An 18799-nucleotide genomic window follows, 5' to 3' on the forward strand; every position below is an offset into this window, starting at 1 on the left:
TTATTATCATTATTATTATTATTATTATTATTATTATTATTATCATTGAAGGGTCTTATCGTTAAGGGTCGACTCGTTTAGTTTTTTACAGCCTACAAAAGGAGTTTAAAAGCAATCTTCACTTTAGAATTTATTAGAATAACTTTATAATACCAATACGCGCGCACCCATAATTAGCTGAAAGTCAATTTATAATTAGCCCTACTCAGTGGGTAAGACAGTGAAACAGTCATGCATTTTATAGGACTGAAGGGAGAGAGTCCATTCTGATAGCAGCGGATATAGAGGCTAACTGGTGTTATTTTCTTGACCCCGCCACGCGGTATGAAGGGCGTTTAAGTGAAGAGTCCATTCTCTTCATTCATAAAGGTCACTTGGGTTAAAGGAATGTCCTGTGAGTGAGTCTGTTGAGCGAGGTGCCTCGTGCCCTGCTGCCGAGAGTGTCGTGCAGAGCACATCGCTTGACATTATACAGCACTTTACCATGTTGATTTGAACCTGTAGAGAACCGAATGGGCCTTACGAGAGCGCATGTTATAGCAGTCTCTGGCATGTTATAATGGCTAAAGAGAACAATTCTCCATCTTTGATTATCATAGAGAGGTTACATTTCAAATTAGTCTGCATGTAAGTGGGTTACTGATAATAATAGATATAGACTATGTGAGAATTTTGTGGTAGGCCTACTGCATGTAAAATCATTGCTGTATGAGCTAACTGCTAATTGACACGTTCTAAGTTGACACTAATGTAAAAGTGTTGCAAGGCCTTTTATGAGACTGTAAAGTGTTGGCGCAAATGAAGGACGTTGTAATGTGTGAAAACTACCACTTTGACAACAGCGAACCTTAGCGGTGATTTTCCATATAGACTATGTTGTCATAAATGTGCACATGAGAGGAATATTATGACCACGCACGAGTAAATATAAATAAATGACACTGAAACGGTTTACAAATGTGTAAAATCGCCCTTTAATGGCAAAAAAGCAAAGAAAAAATGTTGATCGAATTTTTGGCTCTTTATTCATTTATTTATTTAGCCTATTGTCTGTAGATGTAGGCCTACTCGAGATGTTGTAGGCTACAGATTAAATGGCCTGCTTTGGTTAACACATTTTCTGAATAATTGCACATTATTGATGACTGCACGCGCATTCTAAATAAACACCATTTGACATCCGGCTACAATGTAAACAAAAACCAGCACATAACAACATAAACTGTAGGCTATGTGGTTAACAAATGGTTAGTCTAGCCTACACCTTTTAAACAAAATCTCATTTCAAAAGATTTTTATTGTTGTAGGCTAGTCGAAATTATTAGATGCACATTTTTTTGTTTGTGTGTAGGCTATTAGTTTTGTCAGAGTGGCAGCTGATCGTTTTAATTGAACCGGAAAATAGTGGCATTCGATTCAAAACCGCAGCATAAATATCTAAGACATTCATTTTACAGGGACAAATAGGCCTACCATTTCAAAAGCATGGAAAAGGGGAATTTCTACACAGAACTGCCACAACTTTATTTACGTTACCTTTGAAAGGATTCTCTATTAGCTATTAGGCTATGGATTTATTTAACCCGAAATTGAATTGTAGGCTAGATAAAGCATGAATCCGCGCTTGAAGGTGAGAGAACTCCGATTTTCGAAAACATTCTGAAGATGACCGTTGACTATTCAAAACCCCAAACATGGTAAATTAATGTAATTAATTACTTTTGACATTAATTAATTAATGTCAAAGTGAGTGGAATTTCAGACAACTTTTTACAGCGGTCTAGAACAGAAAAGCTTGAAGTGTGGGGTTATACAGCCACCTTGTGGTTATTTTTATACACCATTAGGTTAAGTTATAATAAAGCTAAAGCAAAACTCTCTTTAAAGGGTTAGTTCACCCAAAAATGAAATTGATGTCATTAATGACTCACCCTAATGTCGTTCCACACCCGTAAGACCTCCGCTCATCTTCAGAACAGTTTTAGATATTCACAGTTTAGGATATTTTATACTTAGTCTGAGAGCTTTTCTGTTCCTTCATGAAAGTGAATGCACACTATAGGCCTACTGTCCATATCCAGAAAGGGAATAAAAAGATCATCAAAGTAGTCCATGTGTGACATCAGTTAGTTAATTAGAATCTCTTGAAGCATCGAAAACACGTTTCGTTCCAAAATAGGCTAAAATGTAGGCTATTTTCGATGTTTCAAAAGATTCTAATTAACTAACTGATGTCACACATGGACTACTTTGATGTTTTTATTCCCTTTCTGGACATGGGCAGTATAGTGTGCATACACTTGGATATGCTCTCTGACTAATATATAAAATATCTTAAACTGTGTTCCGAAGATGAACAGAGATTGTAGGCCTATGGGTGTGGAACAACATTAGAGTGAGTCAATAATGTCCCCGGCTTTAAGCATAGCGGTGTCGAAATAGAACGTTTTACCCCTGGTTTCACAGACAGTCCTAGAATTTTAGCTTTTTAAAATTCATGTTTGAGCCGTTTTAACTGGAAGCAGCTTGGAGGCCTTGACATGACATATCTTAAAATATCTCATGATTCATCCCACTAATGACAACTGGCACATGTATAAAAGCTACTTAATTATTGTAATTGAACTAAGGCCAACTCGAAGCAATGTTTGGGAAACCAGGCATTAATGTCTTTCTGACCCACATATAACGTCAACCAAAATGTTGTAAAAATGCGACCCCGGCAGGACTCGAACCTGCAATCTTCTGATCCGAAGTCAGACGCCTTATCCATTAGGCCACGAGGCCTACAATATGACGTTGTTAATCACGTGTCACACCCATAGACTGTAAACAAAAAAACTCAGTAGTTTTCTAAGCGACAGAGGGGCGTAGGTGTTGTTTTGCATTGGTCACTTCCACCGATAAGACAAAAGAGGGCGCACACAGACAAAAGATCACTTACTTTCCAAACAAGACCGTCAAATGAGTCAGATTATTCAGGTTTACTGAGATTACACAACTACAAAGCAACGTTTGATGGTTAAAACAACAATTGAGGGTTAAAATTACACAGTAAAAATAAGCACAGACGCTATTGCGCTTACTGGCTGCGTAAAAAAGGATAGATGATAGTAGCGATTTACAAATCTCCGCTGGCCGCATTATAGGATTCAAATATTAAATAATGTTCTTTTTTTTTTTTTTTACACTGAATGTTTGCTGCTTCAATCCAGATCGAGTAACGTTAGGCTATCTGACTGTAGAGAGTAAAATTTAGTATAGGGTACGAATTCTGTAAGGCCTATAGAAGATGTGACTAAAACTAAACTAAAACTAAGCCTTTCAAAAAAACAAAAACAAAACCTTTACAACTATTTAAAACTAAACTGATTTTGAAAACAAACATAACATCTGTGAAACCTGTGGAAACATAAAAAAGCCAAGTAGCCTAGGCTAGTACATATTTGAATTTGTTTTTAATTTGTTAGTATTGTTTTCACATTCTATTATTTCATATTTTTGTTTGTGTTTCATCTGAGAAACCTAGTACTATCTTAATGAAACTAGGATTTGATTTTATTCACAGAGACACTAGGAGAAAAAGGAAAAGGCACACATATATAATACAATATACACCTTTTGCACATGCTCATGTCAGATTTGGACAGGTCTAGAAATATAGTGCTATATAATGTAAATACAATGTCTTGAAGTAGTGTATCTGTGTTTGTGCATGTATGTGACTCATTTGTAGGATACTAGTGTTGATGGTACCCAGCTCGTTCTGACATTAACAGGTTATCGGATTATTGTATGTTATTTCTCGGTAGTTCTTCTGTGGTAGTATGCATTTTTTATAGTATGCTCCTTAATCACATTAATATAAAAATAATTTATAAAAAATATAAAGCACCTTGAGTGCCTCGAAAAGCGCTATATAAATGTAATTAATTATTATTATTATTAAAGATTGCTCTGGTTTCACATATCTAAGTAATTGTGTTGATTTGACACTGACTACCATAGATTGGTTAGGGAGGTTCTTGCTTCAGTTACGTTTTTCTCCGTAATGAAATGTGGTCTGATTTAATTAATTTTTTTCTGTCAAGGCAACAGATTTATTTCATTATTTATGAAAGAAAACGCCTTTTACATTCACTAAAAAATTGTCCAAGAGTGTCAGAAACCTTCAACAGTTCCTTAAAAAAGTGCTTGAAATGTGACCGAATGCATCAAAAGTACATTTCAAAGATGACCGACAACTGATAAAGTACAAGTTAACAATTAATCAATCAGGAATTTTTTTTGCTATAACAATGAGATGCACTATTCTGAAATCGACGTTCCTTAAGATATTAACTACAAAGTTACAAAAATTACAAAGTTCTTTACTACATTGGATTTTTCCGAACATTAATTATTGTTGAATTGGAATAAAGTGGTCCTGTGTTGAGGCTTGATCTCCTTGATTCTCTCCATGGTCTTGTGAGGGGCAGGGAGGCCGTCCCACTCCAGTGTGTGGAATTCAGACCAGGCTGAATTATTCTGTTATTTGGCAGTTCACAAGCTGCTCTCTGCCTGAGCTCCTCCATGCTGTACTGGTCCTCTGTGGGGAGAGAAGAGCGCCTCCATGTCGGCGGAAGAGGGGCATGCACCAGCTCTCGCATCTCTTCTCTTGATTTCTGAACTCTTTCTGCCTCGGACTTGGCATCTTCAACAACTCTGCCCTGGATCCCACCTGAAAGCCAACTGTCACAATTTGGACCTGAGGATAGGTGTAAAAAAAACACATAAAATACATTCTAAAATGAACCACAAAAAACAAATGGAGCCCTTGTCACTATATCTTTAATGCCGGCAAGTTCTCTGGGCCTGAGCTCATCTCAGATGATCCACAACACAGTGGAAATGTGTGTTGTGGTCAGAGGAGTCCATGTTTCAGCTTGAAAAAAACTGACCTCAGAGTTCTAAAAGACGAAAAGGACCATCCAGACTTTCATCAGCGACAGGTTCAAAAGCAAACATCTGTCATGGTATGGAGGTGGATCAGTGCAAACTTCACTGGCATGTGTGTGAAGGTACCACTGACATGGAGGCATATATTGGGATTGTACAGAGGCATTTAATGACATTTTATGAACATATCACGAAAAGGAGAATCTGACAATGACAACCATAAACTGTTGAGGAGCTGTCTTGTATCAAGCGAGATTGGAGGGAAAAAAAATTCTAAACTGCAACAATTCGTGTCCTCAATTCCCAAACATTTAAAAAGTGTAATTAAAAGGAAAGGTGACACAGTTCATATTAAGTTGCTCACTGAAAACATTAGACATTTTTTCTTTGTACTTTTGTCAGTTAAATGAAGTTAAAATTTGATTGCATTTTACTAAATTGAGGTTGTATAAATGGAAAAAAGCTCAGTCATTCCACCTGAGGTTTTTGAGATTCATTGACGAAAGAAAGTAATAAGTACGTTAATTAAAAGAGAGTTAAGTAAGATTAACGTTTCCTTTTAGACCTAACACTTACTTTACTTTTTAGTTAAGAAAGCAACAGTTAACTTAAAGGGTTAGTTCACCCAAAAATGAAATTGATGTCATTAATGACTCACCCTAATGTCGTTCCACACCCGTAAGACCTCCGTTTATCTTCACAACACAGTTTAAGATATTTTATATTTAGCCTGAGAGCTTTTCTGTTCCTTCATGAAAGTGTATGCACACTATACTGTCCATGTCTAGAAAGGGAATAAAAACATCATCAAAGTAGTCCATATGTGACATCAATTGTTTAATTAGAATCTCTTGAAGCATCGAAAATACATTTTGGTCCAAAAATAACAAAAACTACAACTTTATTCAGCATTGTCTTCTCTTCCAGGTTTGTTTTCAATCTTCAAATAAAGATTCAAACGGTTATGAATCAGCGGATTGATTCATGATTCGGATCGCGTGTCAAAATGCTGAAATCACGTGACATTGATGATCTGAATCATGAATCAATCCGCTGATTCATAACCGTTTGAATCTTTATTTGAGGATTGAAAACAAACGTGGAAGAGAAGACAATGCTGAATAAAGTTGTAGTTTTTGTTATTTTTGGATCAAAATGTATTTTCGATGCTTCAAAAGATTTTAATTAACTAACTGATGTCACACATGGACTACTTTGATGTTTTTATTCCCTTTCTGGACATGGTTAGTAGAGTGTGCATACACTTGGATACGCTCTCGGACTAGAAATCAAATATCTTAAACTGTGTTCTGAAGATGAACGGAGGTCTTACGAGTGTGGAACGACATTAGGGTGAGTCATTAATGACATCAATTTCATTTGTGGGTGAACTAACCCTTTAACTAATTTAATGGGTTCATTTTAAAGCATGCTCTATGAATTTAACTTGGAATATGCTACTTGCATAAAGAAAAAAGGGGGGAGGGGGTCTGAAAAATAAACATGATTAAAATACTGAACATAAAAAAAAAATAACATTGCAAATGAACATTTTTACTAAGCAGCTCTCACCTTTGCTTTGTTCCCCAGCGTGATTTACAGGACAACACATTTCCCTCAGTTTGACGTTCAGCTCCTGATTTGCTATTTTGCAGAGGGTTAGCTCTTTGCTGAGGTTGTGGATCAAGCCTTCATACTGCCGCTGTCTACCAGCCAGACCCTCATCCATTTGCTCTGGAAAAACAATAGATTGCCAATACTTTCAATTTATTTGCCCATAGTTATTTGTGAACTCATGGATGGCACTGCCTATTTTGTAACACCAGCAGTTCCAGCAGCTACTAACAAACCAGAGATACATTCCAGAGTATGTGAGCAGAGCGGAGCGATTTGAATGGAGTGAGGAGCGGATTTTTTAAAAGTCGGAGCGTTGTGGTTTTCATTCGCTCCGAGAGCGCTCCACTATCGCTCCATCACGAGTATATTTCATGCCAACGTCCTATAATATAACGGCATTTTTAACCAGAACTCACACGTTAAACACATTTAAGTAGCTTGATTCAGATGGATCACTCAAATCAGAAAGAATGTAAAGGTTATGATGACGGTGATGGTCATGAGTGGGATTTTATAGTTCAAGGAATTTTTTGTACCTTCTACTTACTGAATATGATCGGGTGAAAGCGCATTTTAAACAGGTAGCACTTGTTCACACACAATCGCTCTAATGCATTCAAACAAATCTTACAGTGCTTATCTGCTTACAGTCACCCGTGTCTGATTTTGAATGAGCAGAAATCAGTAATGTATAGTGACCGTAGATAAAATGTGCTATTTTCATGTTTCCAAACTAAATTTTGCACTGCAAAAAGCAGCAATGATATTTAACTTGTGATGCTGATAAAGCCTAATAAGCTTGGTATGTCGTAGGAAAAAATTTTCACTAGAGTTCCAATAAACCACATTGGAACCTATCATTTCTTTTTTTTAATTCAATGTATGTTATAAAGCAGACTTTTGTGATACTTCAGAGCTTATTTAATTACATAAAAGTTTATTTTCTCAGAGCGAAGATGGAGCGGCGTTTCTGATATCAGTGAGGGAGGAGTGGAGAGGGGAGCGGGAAATGGTGAACCCGGAGCGGAGCTGGAGTGGAGTGATTGTTGAATGCTGAGATCGTGGAGGGGAAATTGCTGCCGCTCCACTCCCCTCACATACTCTGATACATTCTCCAGTGTTGTTTTGCAGTGAATTACAATACTGCAGCGGTCAGGAGTCCAACCTCGGCACTGCTGCAGCAGTAGCTGGATGTTTCTCTCGTGTTCTTTCTGCTGCTGAGTGAGTCTGCGATCCGCTTCAAGCTGCTGTCTTTCCAGAGCTGCTTCCAACCACCCAACCAAGTTCTGCTGCTCATCAACTCTCAGCTCCAGCTCAGCCAGAGCCAGCTGCAGCCTCCTCTCCTCCTCCCGAAGACACACAACCTTTTCAATACACAAAGCATTGTATCAGTCATATCACTAGAGTAGCAGGCCAAGCAAATAAACAAATACTACAATTTTCTTCTAAAGCTCTTTCACAATACATGCTGTTCCAAAATCACACAAATACACAAGTCTTCGCTTTTTTCTTAATGTGTTAAACAGCTAAACTTATAAGATATACTAAAAGGAAGCATGAATTTAAAAATAATGTGAGAAAATGTGTGTCTACATTTGCCAAAACAGGGTAAAAGTGACCACACAGGCTAGAAGCTAATGTGTGGTTGTGATAAACACAGACGTGCAAGTGTTGTTATAGTTTGACAGAGATCTGGTGGTGCTTTACGGCGGTCTGCCAACTGAAACGATAATAGATCACACCTCTTTGAATAAAACTCACCACAACAAACAAGTACACTAAAGTGTCATCTTATAACTTCACAAGTGAAATTAATGAGAATAACGTGAGGAAACTTGGATGCCGTCTGACCTTATCAAAGTATTTACAAAGCAGCGCTCTAGTTTCAGAGGCTGACAGATAGGCGAGTTTGGCCATCAGGTTCATCTCCCACTGGGTTAGCATGCTCCCTGACGCCCGCAGCTGCCTCTGTCTCTGGGTGATCGCCTCGTTTTTGTACTCGATAGCAGCATCCAGAGCCTCAATGGCCTCGTCCAACTGGAACAGTGTTCGTTCTTCCTAAAGTTTAAGGAAGAGGACAGGGCAGCTTAGAAATGGAATTTGCACATCATGTAAACAAGTATGGTTTGGACGTTTTCATGCCAAAAGTTGAAGAATTCTAAAACGATCGAAGCCAAATTTATGCTTTTATATTCTAATTTCCTAAATTGAAATTTTAGAATAATAAAAAAAAAACTAAGTTTAAAATTCAAAGATTCTAAAGCATAAATTTCACTAGGACATTTGAATTTCAGAAGATTACATTTTTGATTTCTTAAAAAGACATAAAACAAGTATAAAGTTCTAAAATTCTAAAGCATAAATAAAGATGGATATTGTAATTCCAGAAGATAAAGTTTTAGAATTATTAAAACTATTAAGAATTCTAAAATTGTAAAAACATATTTATTTGGCTAGGACATTCTAATTTCAGAAGTTAAAATTGTAGAATTCTTAAAACTTAAGACTTCTAAGTATAAGAATTATAAAATCCTAAAGCATAAATTTGGCTAGGATATTCTAATTTCTAAAGTTAAAATTGTAGAATTATTAAATGTTTACAGCATTTAAGGTTAGAATACAATACAGAACTTTTTTATATCTAAACAAATTTGAAAACACTACTAGACAAAGACTTTCAATTAGTTCCAAACACAACAAACTTGTGCAGAAATATGCACCTTGTTGCTAGGAGACACAAAATGAAAACAATATTTTCTGTAGAAAATATCAAACATGTTTGATATCCTCTAATTGGATGGAATCAGTGTAAAGCTAAACCATTGAGTCTCTGGCAATCGCACACTACATGATTTTTGAAATGTGTCGATATCAACTACCAATATCAACTAGCTTTCCTCTAGCTTAACCAGTAGAACATGGCGCTAGCAACGCCAAGGTCATGGGTTCGATTCCCTGGGAAAACAAGAACTGACAATAATGTAAAATGTGCCTTGAATGCAATTTAAGTCGCTTTGGATAAAAGCGTCTGCCAAATGCATAAATGAAAAAATGTAAATGTACCCAAATTCTGCAGACGGGCTAATCTGGGCAAAAGTTGTGTAGTATATTGCAGTGTTAAGTTAGCAAGGACAGTCTAAATATAACTTTAATAATTCTAAAATTCGGAAACATGCAAACGAGATGCAGTAACGTATTTTATGTGAACTGGCCTCAGAATTCTAATGTTGTAAATTATATAATGATGCAAACAAATCTGGATGGGAATTTCCAAAGTCTAATACATTCAAACAATGATTGTTGAAGAAGAACTGACTTGTAAAATTCAAAAAATCAAAGTGATTTCCACCTCAGGAGAGAGCAGGTTGCCCTGTCTCAGTTTGTCGTCCAGCTCCACCCTCTGTTTGAGGAGCTGCTCCTTCTCCTGCCGGAGGTTGGAGATCTCCTGTCTGATCTGCTGAGAGTCCTGAGCACTGCCACTACGCAGCAGACCGTTCCTCTCAGTGAGCTCCCGTTCCAGAGACTCGATTCGGCTGGACAAGGTCAACAAGTCTTTACTGAGAGCCTGCAGAGAAAACAGACAACAACTTTTAAAGACTCATAATATAGTGGAATAGTGGATGATTGGATGATTGGATGAAGCAAAGCCATACAGTTTATACAGACCTGACTAGAGCGAAGCTTTTTGGATTCCAGGCCACTGCGTTCCATGAGCAAGGCCTCTTTTTTGGCTAAGATCTCCTCTCTCTTGGTAAGCTCTCCTTCCAGGTCATCAAGACCACGCCGTTGATCCAAAACCTTCTCCATTTCCTCATCAAGCCAGCGTTTCTGCTCCTCTATCTTCTGCTCAAACACAGATATTTTAAATGCATTCAAGGCAAACATTTTAATTATGTTAATTCTCAAAAAAATAAAAAATAAAAAATCAAACCCACATCCATGAAATCGGAAATAGAAAATTCATTGCTTCAAGTTAAAAACATAAAAACTGTACCAATACCAGGCTGAGTGGAATTTAGGCAACAAAATAAACTTTGAACATGTTGAAAAAAGCTACTGAAATATACCCTTAGCCACAAGAGAACAATAATAAAAATCTTTCAAACATCAGTCAAACTATTAAACACCATGTCTGAGTAAACAGATCTAAAAATAATATTTTATTGCTGTTATTGCTGGGTAATAGCAGTGAGAAGGGTTTGATGAAAAGAGCACGATTTCATTTTTCTGTCTGAACCCACCTGCTGTTCCTCTAGTGATACGACCGAGCCGTTACTTCCACTTCTCCTCTGACGCTGGAAGGCAGCGATTTCCTCCGTCTTAATCCTCAGAATTTTCTGCTGCTGTTCGTTCTTTATCTCCAGCTCCTTTGAGAAAGAGAAACAGGCCGTTTGGTAAATCATTCGCTACTGAACAACAAGAATAACTGGGAGACTGAGGTTTCTCTGTAGATTATTTTTGTTGAGAATACAGAGAAAAAAATGACTAATGTTAGCCCTTACAGAACAGAACTGAAAAAACAACAACTGATGAACAAAGAAAGACCATTAAATGTGTAATTTCTGCAACACCAGCGGCACCACACAAAGAAAGGCCCGAACTGAAGCGAACTAAACAGATTTTTTAAAATAATTTTTTACATTTTATGAAGAAAATTGTTTATATTTTATAAACCACCATTCGAAAGTTTGGTAAAATTTGTTCTTGACTTTGAAAGAAGTCCATTTGATAAACTATACAATAAAATATACAAATCCATTAACAATCCAAAAACAGTAATATTGGAAAATATCTATATATTTTTAATACATTTTAAAAATGTAATTTATTCCCATGATGGCAAAGCTGATTTTTCACCATTATTACTCCAGTCTTCAGTGGGACATGATCCCTATTAAATCATTTTAATATGCTGATTTGCTGGTCAACAAACATCAATGTTGAAAACAGAGTTTTTTTGTGGAAACAGATTTTTTTTTTTTTTTCAATATTCTTTGATGAATAGAACATTGTAAAGAATGACTTTTTGGGACTTTAGCTTATTCACCTTATTCCCCAGAGTTAGATAACTCCATACATACCATTCTCATCTCCATGGATGCATTAACTCTGTCTAACACACCCACCGCTAGCCTAGCTTAGCACAAAGACTGGAGGTAAACTAAACTGCTCTAGCCTACTGCTCAATAAGTGACAAAATAACATCAACATTTTCCTATTTACATGTTGTGATGTGTATAGTTACATCGTGTACGAAGACTGACGGAAAAATGAAAAGTTGCGATTTCCTAGAAAGTAATAATCCAGGAACTTTGCTGCCATAACATGGGTGCAGCAGCACAATGATATTACGCATTGCCTGAAAATAGGCTAACTTCTGTCAACATAACTAACGAGACAACGGGACTATTTTCATGCGCTGCTGCACCCCCATGGTAAGGCGGCAAAGTTCCCTGATTATTACACAGGAATGAGAGTGTAGTTTCTAGCCATATCGGTCTAGAAAATTGCAACTTTTCATTTTTCCGCCAGTCTTAGTACACTATACACACATGTAAACAAGAAAATGTTGGCTTTTTTGTCGCTTAAGCATTAGGCTATATGGAGCTGTTTACCTCCAGTCTTTGTGCTAAGCTAGGATAGCGGTGGGTGCGTCAGACAGAGTTATGGGATGAACAGAGATGAGAATGGTATGTATGGACTTAACTCTGGGGGATACGGTGAATAAGCTAAAGCCCCAAAAAGTCCACGTGTTCCTTTAAAAGAACAGCATTTATTTTGAAAAAAATCTTTATAATTTCATCAATGTTTGTTTTGCTGTCACTTCTAAAGGCACCTAATTTCTCTCTCTTAAAAAAAACAAACAACTAAGTTTGAACGGTAGTCCATTTTATATTTTATGAAGAAAAACCACAGCCTCTGCCTAGAAATAATTGTTTCTGCAATTCCACTGCTAGTGAAGCATAAATTACACAGTTCACTTTCAATTCCATTTATACTCTCGATTTCTCCCAGGCTCCATTCCCCACCTGTGCCGATAATAGACCGAACGCAGCACTGAGGTCAATTGCACAGCGAGTCGTCTCACCTTGACTCTGTGCTTTCCTTTCTGCATCTCGCTCTCTAGCCTTCTCTTCTGCTGGCTCTCCTCTCGTAGGCGGCGCTGCAGAAGGTCCTGCTGCTGCCTCATGTTTTGCACGTTCCTCTCGAGTTCCTGCACACGGCGCTCGCTCTGTGCAGATAGGGAGGCCAGCTGTGCAGTGTCCCGCTGCTTCTGCTTTAACACCTGAAGGCACAACACATGTGCAGAGCTATATTTATATTGCCAGAAAGTGGAGGTAGATAATGTAGAGTTAAAAACCCATTAGAATGGTGAACGCTTGCTATGTTATTAACTGCCACAGTCGCTCTCACGACCGCCGTGGAAAGAGTATCTCAAATGAAGCAGAATTTTTCAGCTTTCCAGCTTAGAAACAACACAATGGGGAAAAAAATCTATGAAAATAACTATAATTTTTTTATTATATATTTTTTTAATATATTTTAATGCTGCTATCAATAAATATTTGCGAGAGTCATTTTGTCATTTTATTTCACATTTGGTTTCAATTTCCGAATGTAATACTTAAAGGGATCGTTCCAAATTTTCAAAAATGAAAATTAGCTCATGATTTACTCAATCCTCAAGCCATCCTAGATGTATATGACATTATTATTTCAGACAAATACAATCAGAGTTATATAAAAGAATGTTCTGGCTAATCCAAGCAGTATAATGGCAGTGAATGGCAGCCCAAAATTTAAAACCCACAAAAGTGCATCCATCCATTCTAAAAAATAATCCACACGGCTTCCAGGGATTATAAAGGCCTTCTGAAGCGAATCAATGGGTTGGTGTAAGAAAAATATACATATTTAACATAAAAGTATAAATAAAAAAAGTATAACGTAAAATATCTAGCTTCCTCTAGACCATCTTCCGTATTTAACTTACAAAAAAAAACTAGCGCGACAAATGACATCGGACATTGCATAAGCATTTTGAGAGGCGTTACACTTTTTTCATAACTTGAATACAGAAGGCAGGTATCTAAATTTTTTTTTTTTTTTTACCTATTGTTTGTAATTTGTGTTTTTCAGTTCATGCTGTAGAATCAAAATACAGAAATGTTGGTATTGTGACAACTCTAAAACCTTTATAGCAGCGTTTCTCAAAGTGTGGTGGGGCACGCCCACTGGTGGGGAATAGAGACATGACAATTGGGGCACAGCAAACGGGAGGAAATTTGTTTGTTTAAAAAAAAAAAAATTCTGTCATACAGCGCTATTTTGGTTGCAGTGAGTCACGTGATAAGCATGACGTGTTGCCATGGAAACAATAAGGGGAAATGTTCTAATATAATGGTTGCCTTAAAAAGAACTCACTGGGAGTCAGCTAGAAGATTTTAACTGTACACCATAAAAGGGTTAAACGTGATGTTAATAAAATAAATGTTAACAGGCAAACTTTAAGCCTAGATAATTATATTGTTGGTGCGATTGGGGACAGGTGGGGCTCGGAACCCTTCCCTACCTCCAAAGTGGGGAATGGCAGAAAAAGTTTGAGAGACACTGGCTTTATAGAGAAACGCCACTCAAAAAGGATTTCCATAATGATGCCTTTCGGCAAGGCAAAGCTGCCAGACACAGACCTGAACTTTGCTCTGCGCAGCTGCGATTTTCCTCCTGCACTCCTGAGCTTTAGAGCGGTCAGCGGCATCACGACTGCCCTGAACCTCCAGTTCCTGCAGCTGCTTTTGTGCCTCTGTGAGCTCCGCACGGGCCTGCTCCGCCTCGGCTTCCAGCTCAGAGATCTTACGACTGTACTGCCTGTTCATGGCCTGAGCATCCTTACCTACAGAGAAAGAGAGGACATGGTAATTATTACAGAATTATGATAAAGTCATAATGGACGATGAGAGAAGTCTGGGGTCTGTAAGTTTTAGTTGAGAAGATAAGGATGCATTCAATTGAACCAAAGTGACAGTAAAAACATTCCTAATGTTGCGAGAGAGAAAAAGGAAATTATAATTATTATATATATATATATATATATATATATATATATATATATATATATATATATAGCTGTTCTTTTGACATTTCATCAAAATATCCTGAAAAATACACATCACAGTTTCCACAAAAATATTAAGCAGCTCAACATTTCTCAACACAGATAACAATGAGAAATTTTTCTTGAGCAGCAAATCAGCAAGGACCATATGACTGAAGATCAATAAAGATGCTGAAAATTCAGCTTTACCATCACAGGAATAAATCATTTTTAAAACAAAACAAAAACATTTTCATTTTAAATGGTAATATTTCACAATAATCACTGCCAATTATTTTAAATTGTAACATTTCACAATATTTTGACCAAATAAATGCAGCCTTGGTGACTTCTTTCAAAAACATCAAAACAATTCTTACCAACAACAGACATTTGAACAGTAGTATCTAGGCTGTCTAACATACAAAAAAAAAATTGCACATGTTTAAATTGAGCTGCTACTGTTGTGCTACTGTACTTTCCAATGCAGCCAGTTTATTTGATAGAAAATTAAACGTTTTATCTAAATCAAATCAATTCCCATTAAATTGTGCCATCTGTTGGAGTCGTGACCTTGTGGTTCACATACTTGCATGGATATGCTGAGACGGGGTGCCTTCATGCAAAATTATAGTGAATTTCTAACATTTATAGTTAAAAAAGACTATACTATAAAATATAATTTAAGCAGCTCTCAAGCACAATAAACAACATCTGTCACAAAACACTGTGCACATTAAACTCTTGGAGCTTCTTTAAAGCATTTAATATATTATGCTCCCACGCTTTGGAAAACTTGTATCGTGAATGTTTCTGCAGCAGCTAAGCTCTGTAACCTCTGCCATTTTGTACCATAGAAATGTGTTTTTCACTGCTGTAAAGTGGCACAACTGATGAAGGTTGCTGATTGTACAGACAGATGGTGGAATTTGTTTGTCAATACTTTTCTCATTATCCATTATTAATGATTTTATTCACTACTCACTACACATTGTTTGGGCACAAAGTGCTGCCGGGATGACGTATTTAATGATGGATACGTCATTATTTCTGTATGCCACCCTGGAAGAGCAGATGAGCTTTTGGATTATTGCAGACAATAAACTCTAATGATGAAAATTAGTTTATGAAGTAAAAGTGAGGTTTTATATTTTGTTATGCAATTAAAAAAACAATGTTTAATTGCCTTTCATCAACTAAATAAACTAAATTAAAGGCGACCTATTATGCAAAATTACCTGTATATTGTTTTTGAACCTATTTATGTTTCTGCAGTGTGTTTACACAACCACACTATTGTGGTAAAAGTCCATCCACCCTGTTTGTTTGTTTCCCCATAAATCTAAAACGGTCTTGATGAACAATTCCGATGACTAAATATTTCTGATGACCCGATTACATCATCTTTTAAAAGCAAACCATATCTGATTTTTGCAATTACACTATACACTGGCGAAACAGCCTAAGACAATTTGACCCGTTTTTCATTGACATACTGGGTATTTATTGGGGAATATTTGATTTGACCACTTACATGGCAGATGCAAATGCACGTATAAAAATCATATTCAGAATTCAGAATCAGAATTTACCACATATGATTGAGGCCTGGATCAGATTTGAGGATTTTGGAATTAATTCGTTTTTTTCCCCTGCTTACACGTTCACATGTCACATTGTGCCACATGAGAGGGAAAAATCGGAATTGGGCCACTTGAACCAGAATCAATCAGTGTAAAAAGGGCCAAAATGAGCCATTCAGGAATGTGATCCAACATGACGTCACACTGGAACAGGCCTGGTCTACAACTGTCACAGAATCTGCCCTATTATCCCAATGAGCTCACCTGTTTTGACCAGCTCTTTAATGAGTTCTTCCTTCATGCGGATGGTGATGGAGAGCTCTCTGATCTTCTGCTGTGCCTGGAGAAGCCCTCTCTCCGAGCAGAACTCACCTCCAAAACCTCTCACGCTCTCCCACACTGAGCTCTCGCCAATGCTGGTGTTAGCTGGAGAATCAATCAAAACAAATCAAAGTGACCTGACTAAGTGCTGGAAAGCAACTAATATGGGCTGCTGTCCTTCCCTGAAACACTGAGACCTTCAAGGCTTGTCAAATGTTTACAAGGATGTTTAACTCACATGTGCGCCTGGTGGATTGCATGCCTGGAGGATGGCCAAGTCCAAGTGCCTGAGGCAGGGGTGCCCTGGCAGAAGATCCTTGGAGCAATAAAGCATCCTTTTTTGTCCAGGTTACATTGATGGATCTGACAAAAATATGGCAATGCTAAAGAGATTTCTAAATAGACAACCATTCCTTCTCAATTAAAGGGACTATAAGTAGAATTCAGAAATCCTTGTTATAAGTGACACCGGTGGCCATTAAGTGAACTGCAGCCAGCAACTTCTTTTTTTGTTCTCCATTTAGAAGTTAAAAAGAAGGTAAAAATATCTTTGCAGTGAAAAAATTGTTAACACATATCCAGACACCGTCCATTTAAATGAATATGTAAATATGCTCTGCGTGCTTTCCTCTAAATAACTAAATAAACACACAACAAAAATGACATGGGTGAGAAACAGCAGTTAAAGGTGCCCTAGAATGAAAAATTGAATTAACCTTGCCATAGTGAAATAATAAGAGTTCAGTACATGGACATCACATACTGTGAGTCTCAAACACCATTGCCTCCTATTTCTTAAGTAAATCTCGTAAATCAAAAATTCAACAGAAAAAAAGTGCTTCTCAACATAAACCCAACCATGACGCAAGGGTTGGGGATCATTTATATGCACGCCCCCAACATTTGCATCTGTCCAACAAGCCGAATCTACTGATGGTAAACAAGACACTCGAAGATAGCAAAAACGGCTCTCATTATTGACACATGGTTGAGGTTTATTATAATAATCGGATACCACAGCAAATCGTTCGTTTGTTTGGCCCATTTTCAAGCAAGCTTCACTCAGCGTCTTAAACTGAAGAAAGGGGCAACTATATTCCTGCAAGCAGTAAGTAATTTATCCACTTATTGACTAGCTGTTTAAACAAATTCTGATTAAATTGAAAGTTTCTTAGAGAGACCGCATTGTCTAGATGACGCAAGATGCAAGTACAGTAACAATAGGAAACTCCAAGTACCATACAAAACTAAATAGTGTGTCTAATGACAAAGGTTAATATTATTTTGTATTACAAAATACAACCGTAGATACTTTGGTTACAGATCGTTCACGCGATCCTTCTAGTAAATGTCACCTTTTCCACCATATAAGTTAAAACGACAGTCAATGGAGATTGATAAAATGCAGCTTACTTGTTTATTGGTTCATTGATTCAGATCGTCCGTGCGCGAGAGAGAGCTTGCATGCATATGGTTGCCAGATTGGACATGTTTAGGTAAAAACCGGAGCGTACACGGGTTTCTTTTCACTAAAAAAGCTCTGTTTGGGGGATTTAATTACTGAAATCTGGCAACCGCACGAACGCGAGCTCTTTCTCGTGCGTGGATGATCTAAAAACACCAAATAAACAAGTTCCCTTTCGAAAGGGAACTCGCGCTGCGTCAGCTGACGCTACGGGGGAACGCCTTCAGCGTGACAGGTGTCTGAAATCGCTATCAAATCACAATCCTACTGACCGTCGGCAGCTGGTGATGTCATCACCGTGCGACCAGGAAGTATAAAAAGGCACCGTGCCAACATGACAACATCCTTTCGTCTTCAGGGACTGTTTTGTCTGGTTCGCTAGAAAGTCTTTCTAAAGTGGAATGAAGTGCACACGCAAAGTGAAGGGAGCGTACAGGAAGTGCGCTGATCCGTGTCTCAGGTTTCTCACGCCTGGGGACACGCACACCCTTTGTGTGCTCTGCCTGGGGGAAGAGCACGCGCGGGAGGTTCTCGAGGGGGCTTCCTGCGCAAACTGCGAGCGTTTTTCCGACTGAGGACGCTCCGCTCTCGCTTGGCCTTCTACTCGAGGGAAGAAGAGCCAGCATTTGGGAGCGGTCCCGCTCATGCCGAGGCTGAGCGGCGCCGTTTGTCCTGGGGCTCCCAGATGGATCTGGCTCATCGTCTGGGGAACACAGTGCTCGCGGACGATCAGCCAGGTCGCGAGAGCAGGCGGACGGAGGAGGAGTCGGATGGAGACTC

The 18799-nt window shown here is 37.9% G+C and overlaps 1 protein-coding gene and 1 non-coding gene across 3 annotated transcripts in view; both read right to left on the bottom strand.

The window, feature by feature from the left end:
* Positions 1-2714: 2714 nt before the first annotated feature.
* trnar-ucg (transfer RNA arginine (anticodon UCG)) lies at positions 2715-2787 on the bottom strand. The gene has a single exon. It is a non-coding gene; the product is annotated as a tRNA-Arg (tRNA).
* Positions 2788-3433: 646 nt separating this feature from the next.
* kif7 (kinesin family member 7) overlaps positions 3434-18799 on the bottom strand; it is a 37645-nt gene continuing 22279 nt past the window's right edge. For both annotated transcript variants that reach the window (XM_067445176.1, XM_067445175.1), the window contains exons 9-19: positions 16793-16917; positions 16498-16659; positions 14247-14449; positions 12644-12841; positions 10797-10922; positions 10222-10398; positions 9905-10120; positions 8407-8613; positions 7721-7919; positions 6511-6672; positions 3434-4747 (exon numbers count right to left, since the gene is read on the bottom strand). In XM_067445176.1, coding sequence (XP_067301277.1) covers positions 4374-4747; positions 6511-6672; positions 7721-7919; positions 8407-8613; positions 9905-10120; positions 10222-10398; positions 10797-10922; positions 12644-12841; positions 14247-14449; positions 16498-16659; positions 16793-16917 — 2149 coding nt within the window. In that variant the 3' untranslated portion in view covers positions 3434-4373. The remainder of the gene's footprint in view (positions 4748-6510; positions 6673-7720; positions 7920-8406; positions 8614-9904; positions 10121-10221; positions 10399-10796; positions 10923-12643; positions 12842-14246; positions 14450-16497; positions 16660-16792; positions 16918-18799) is intronic.

This window comes from Pseudorasbora parva, chromosome 1 (assembly GCF_024679245.1).
Source record: "Pseudorasbora parva isolate DD20220531a chromosome 1, ASM2467924v1, whole genome shotgun sequence".
NCBI classification, from domain to species: Eukaryota; Metazoa; Chordata; class Actinopteri; order Cypriniformes; family Gobionidae; genus Pseudorasbora; species Pseudorasbora parva.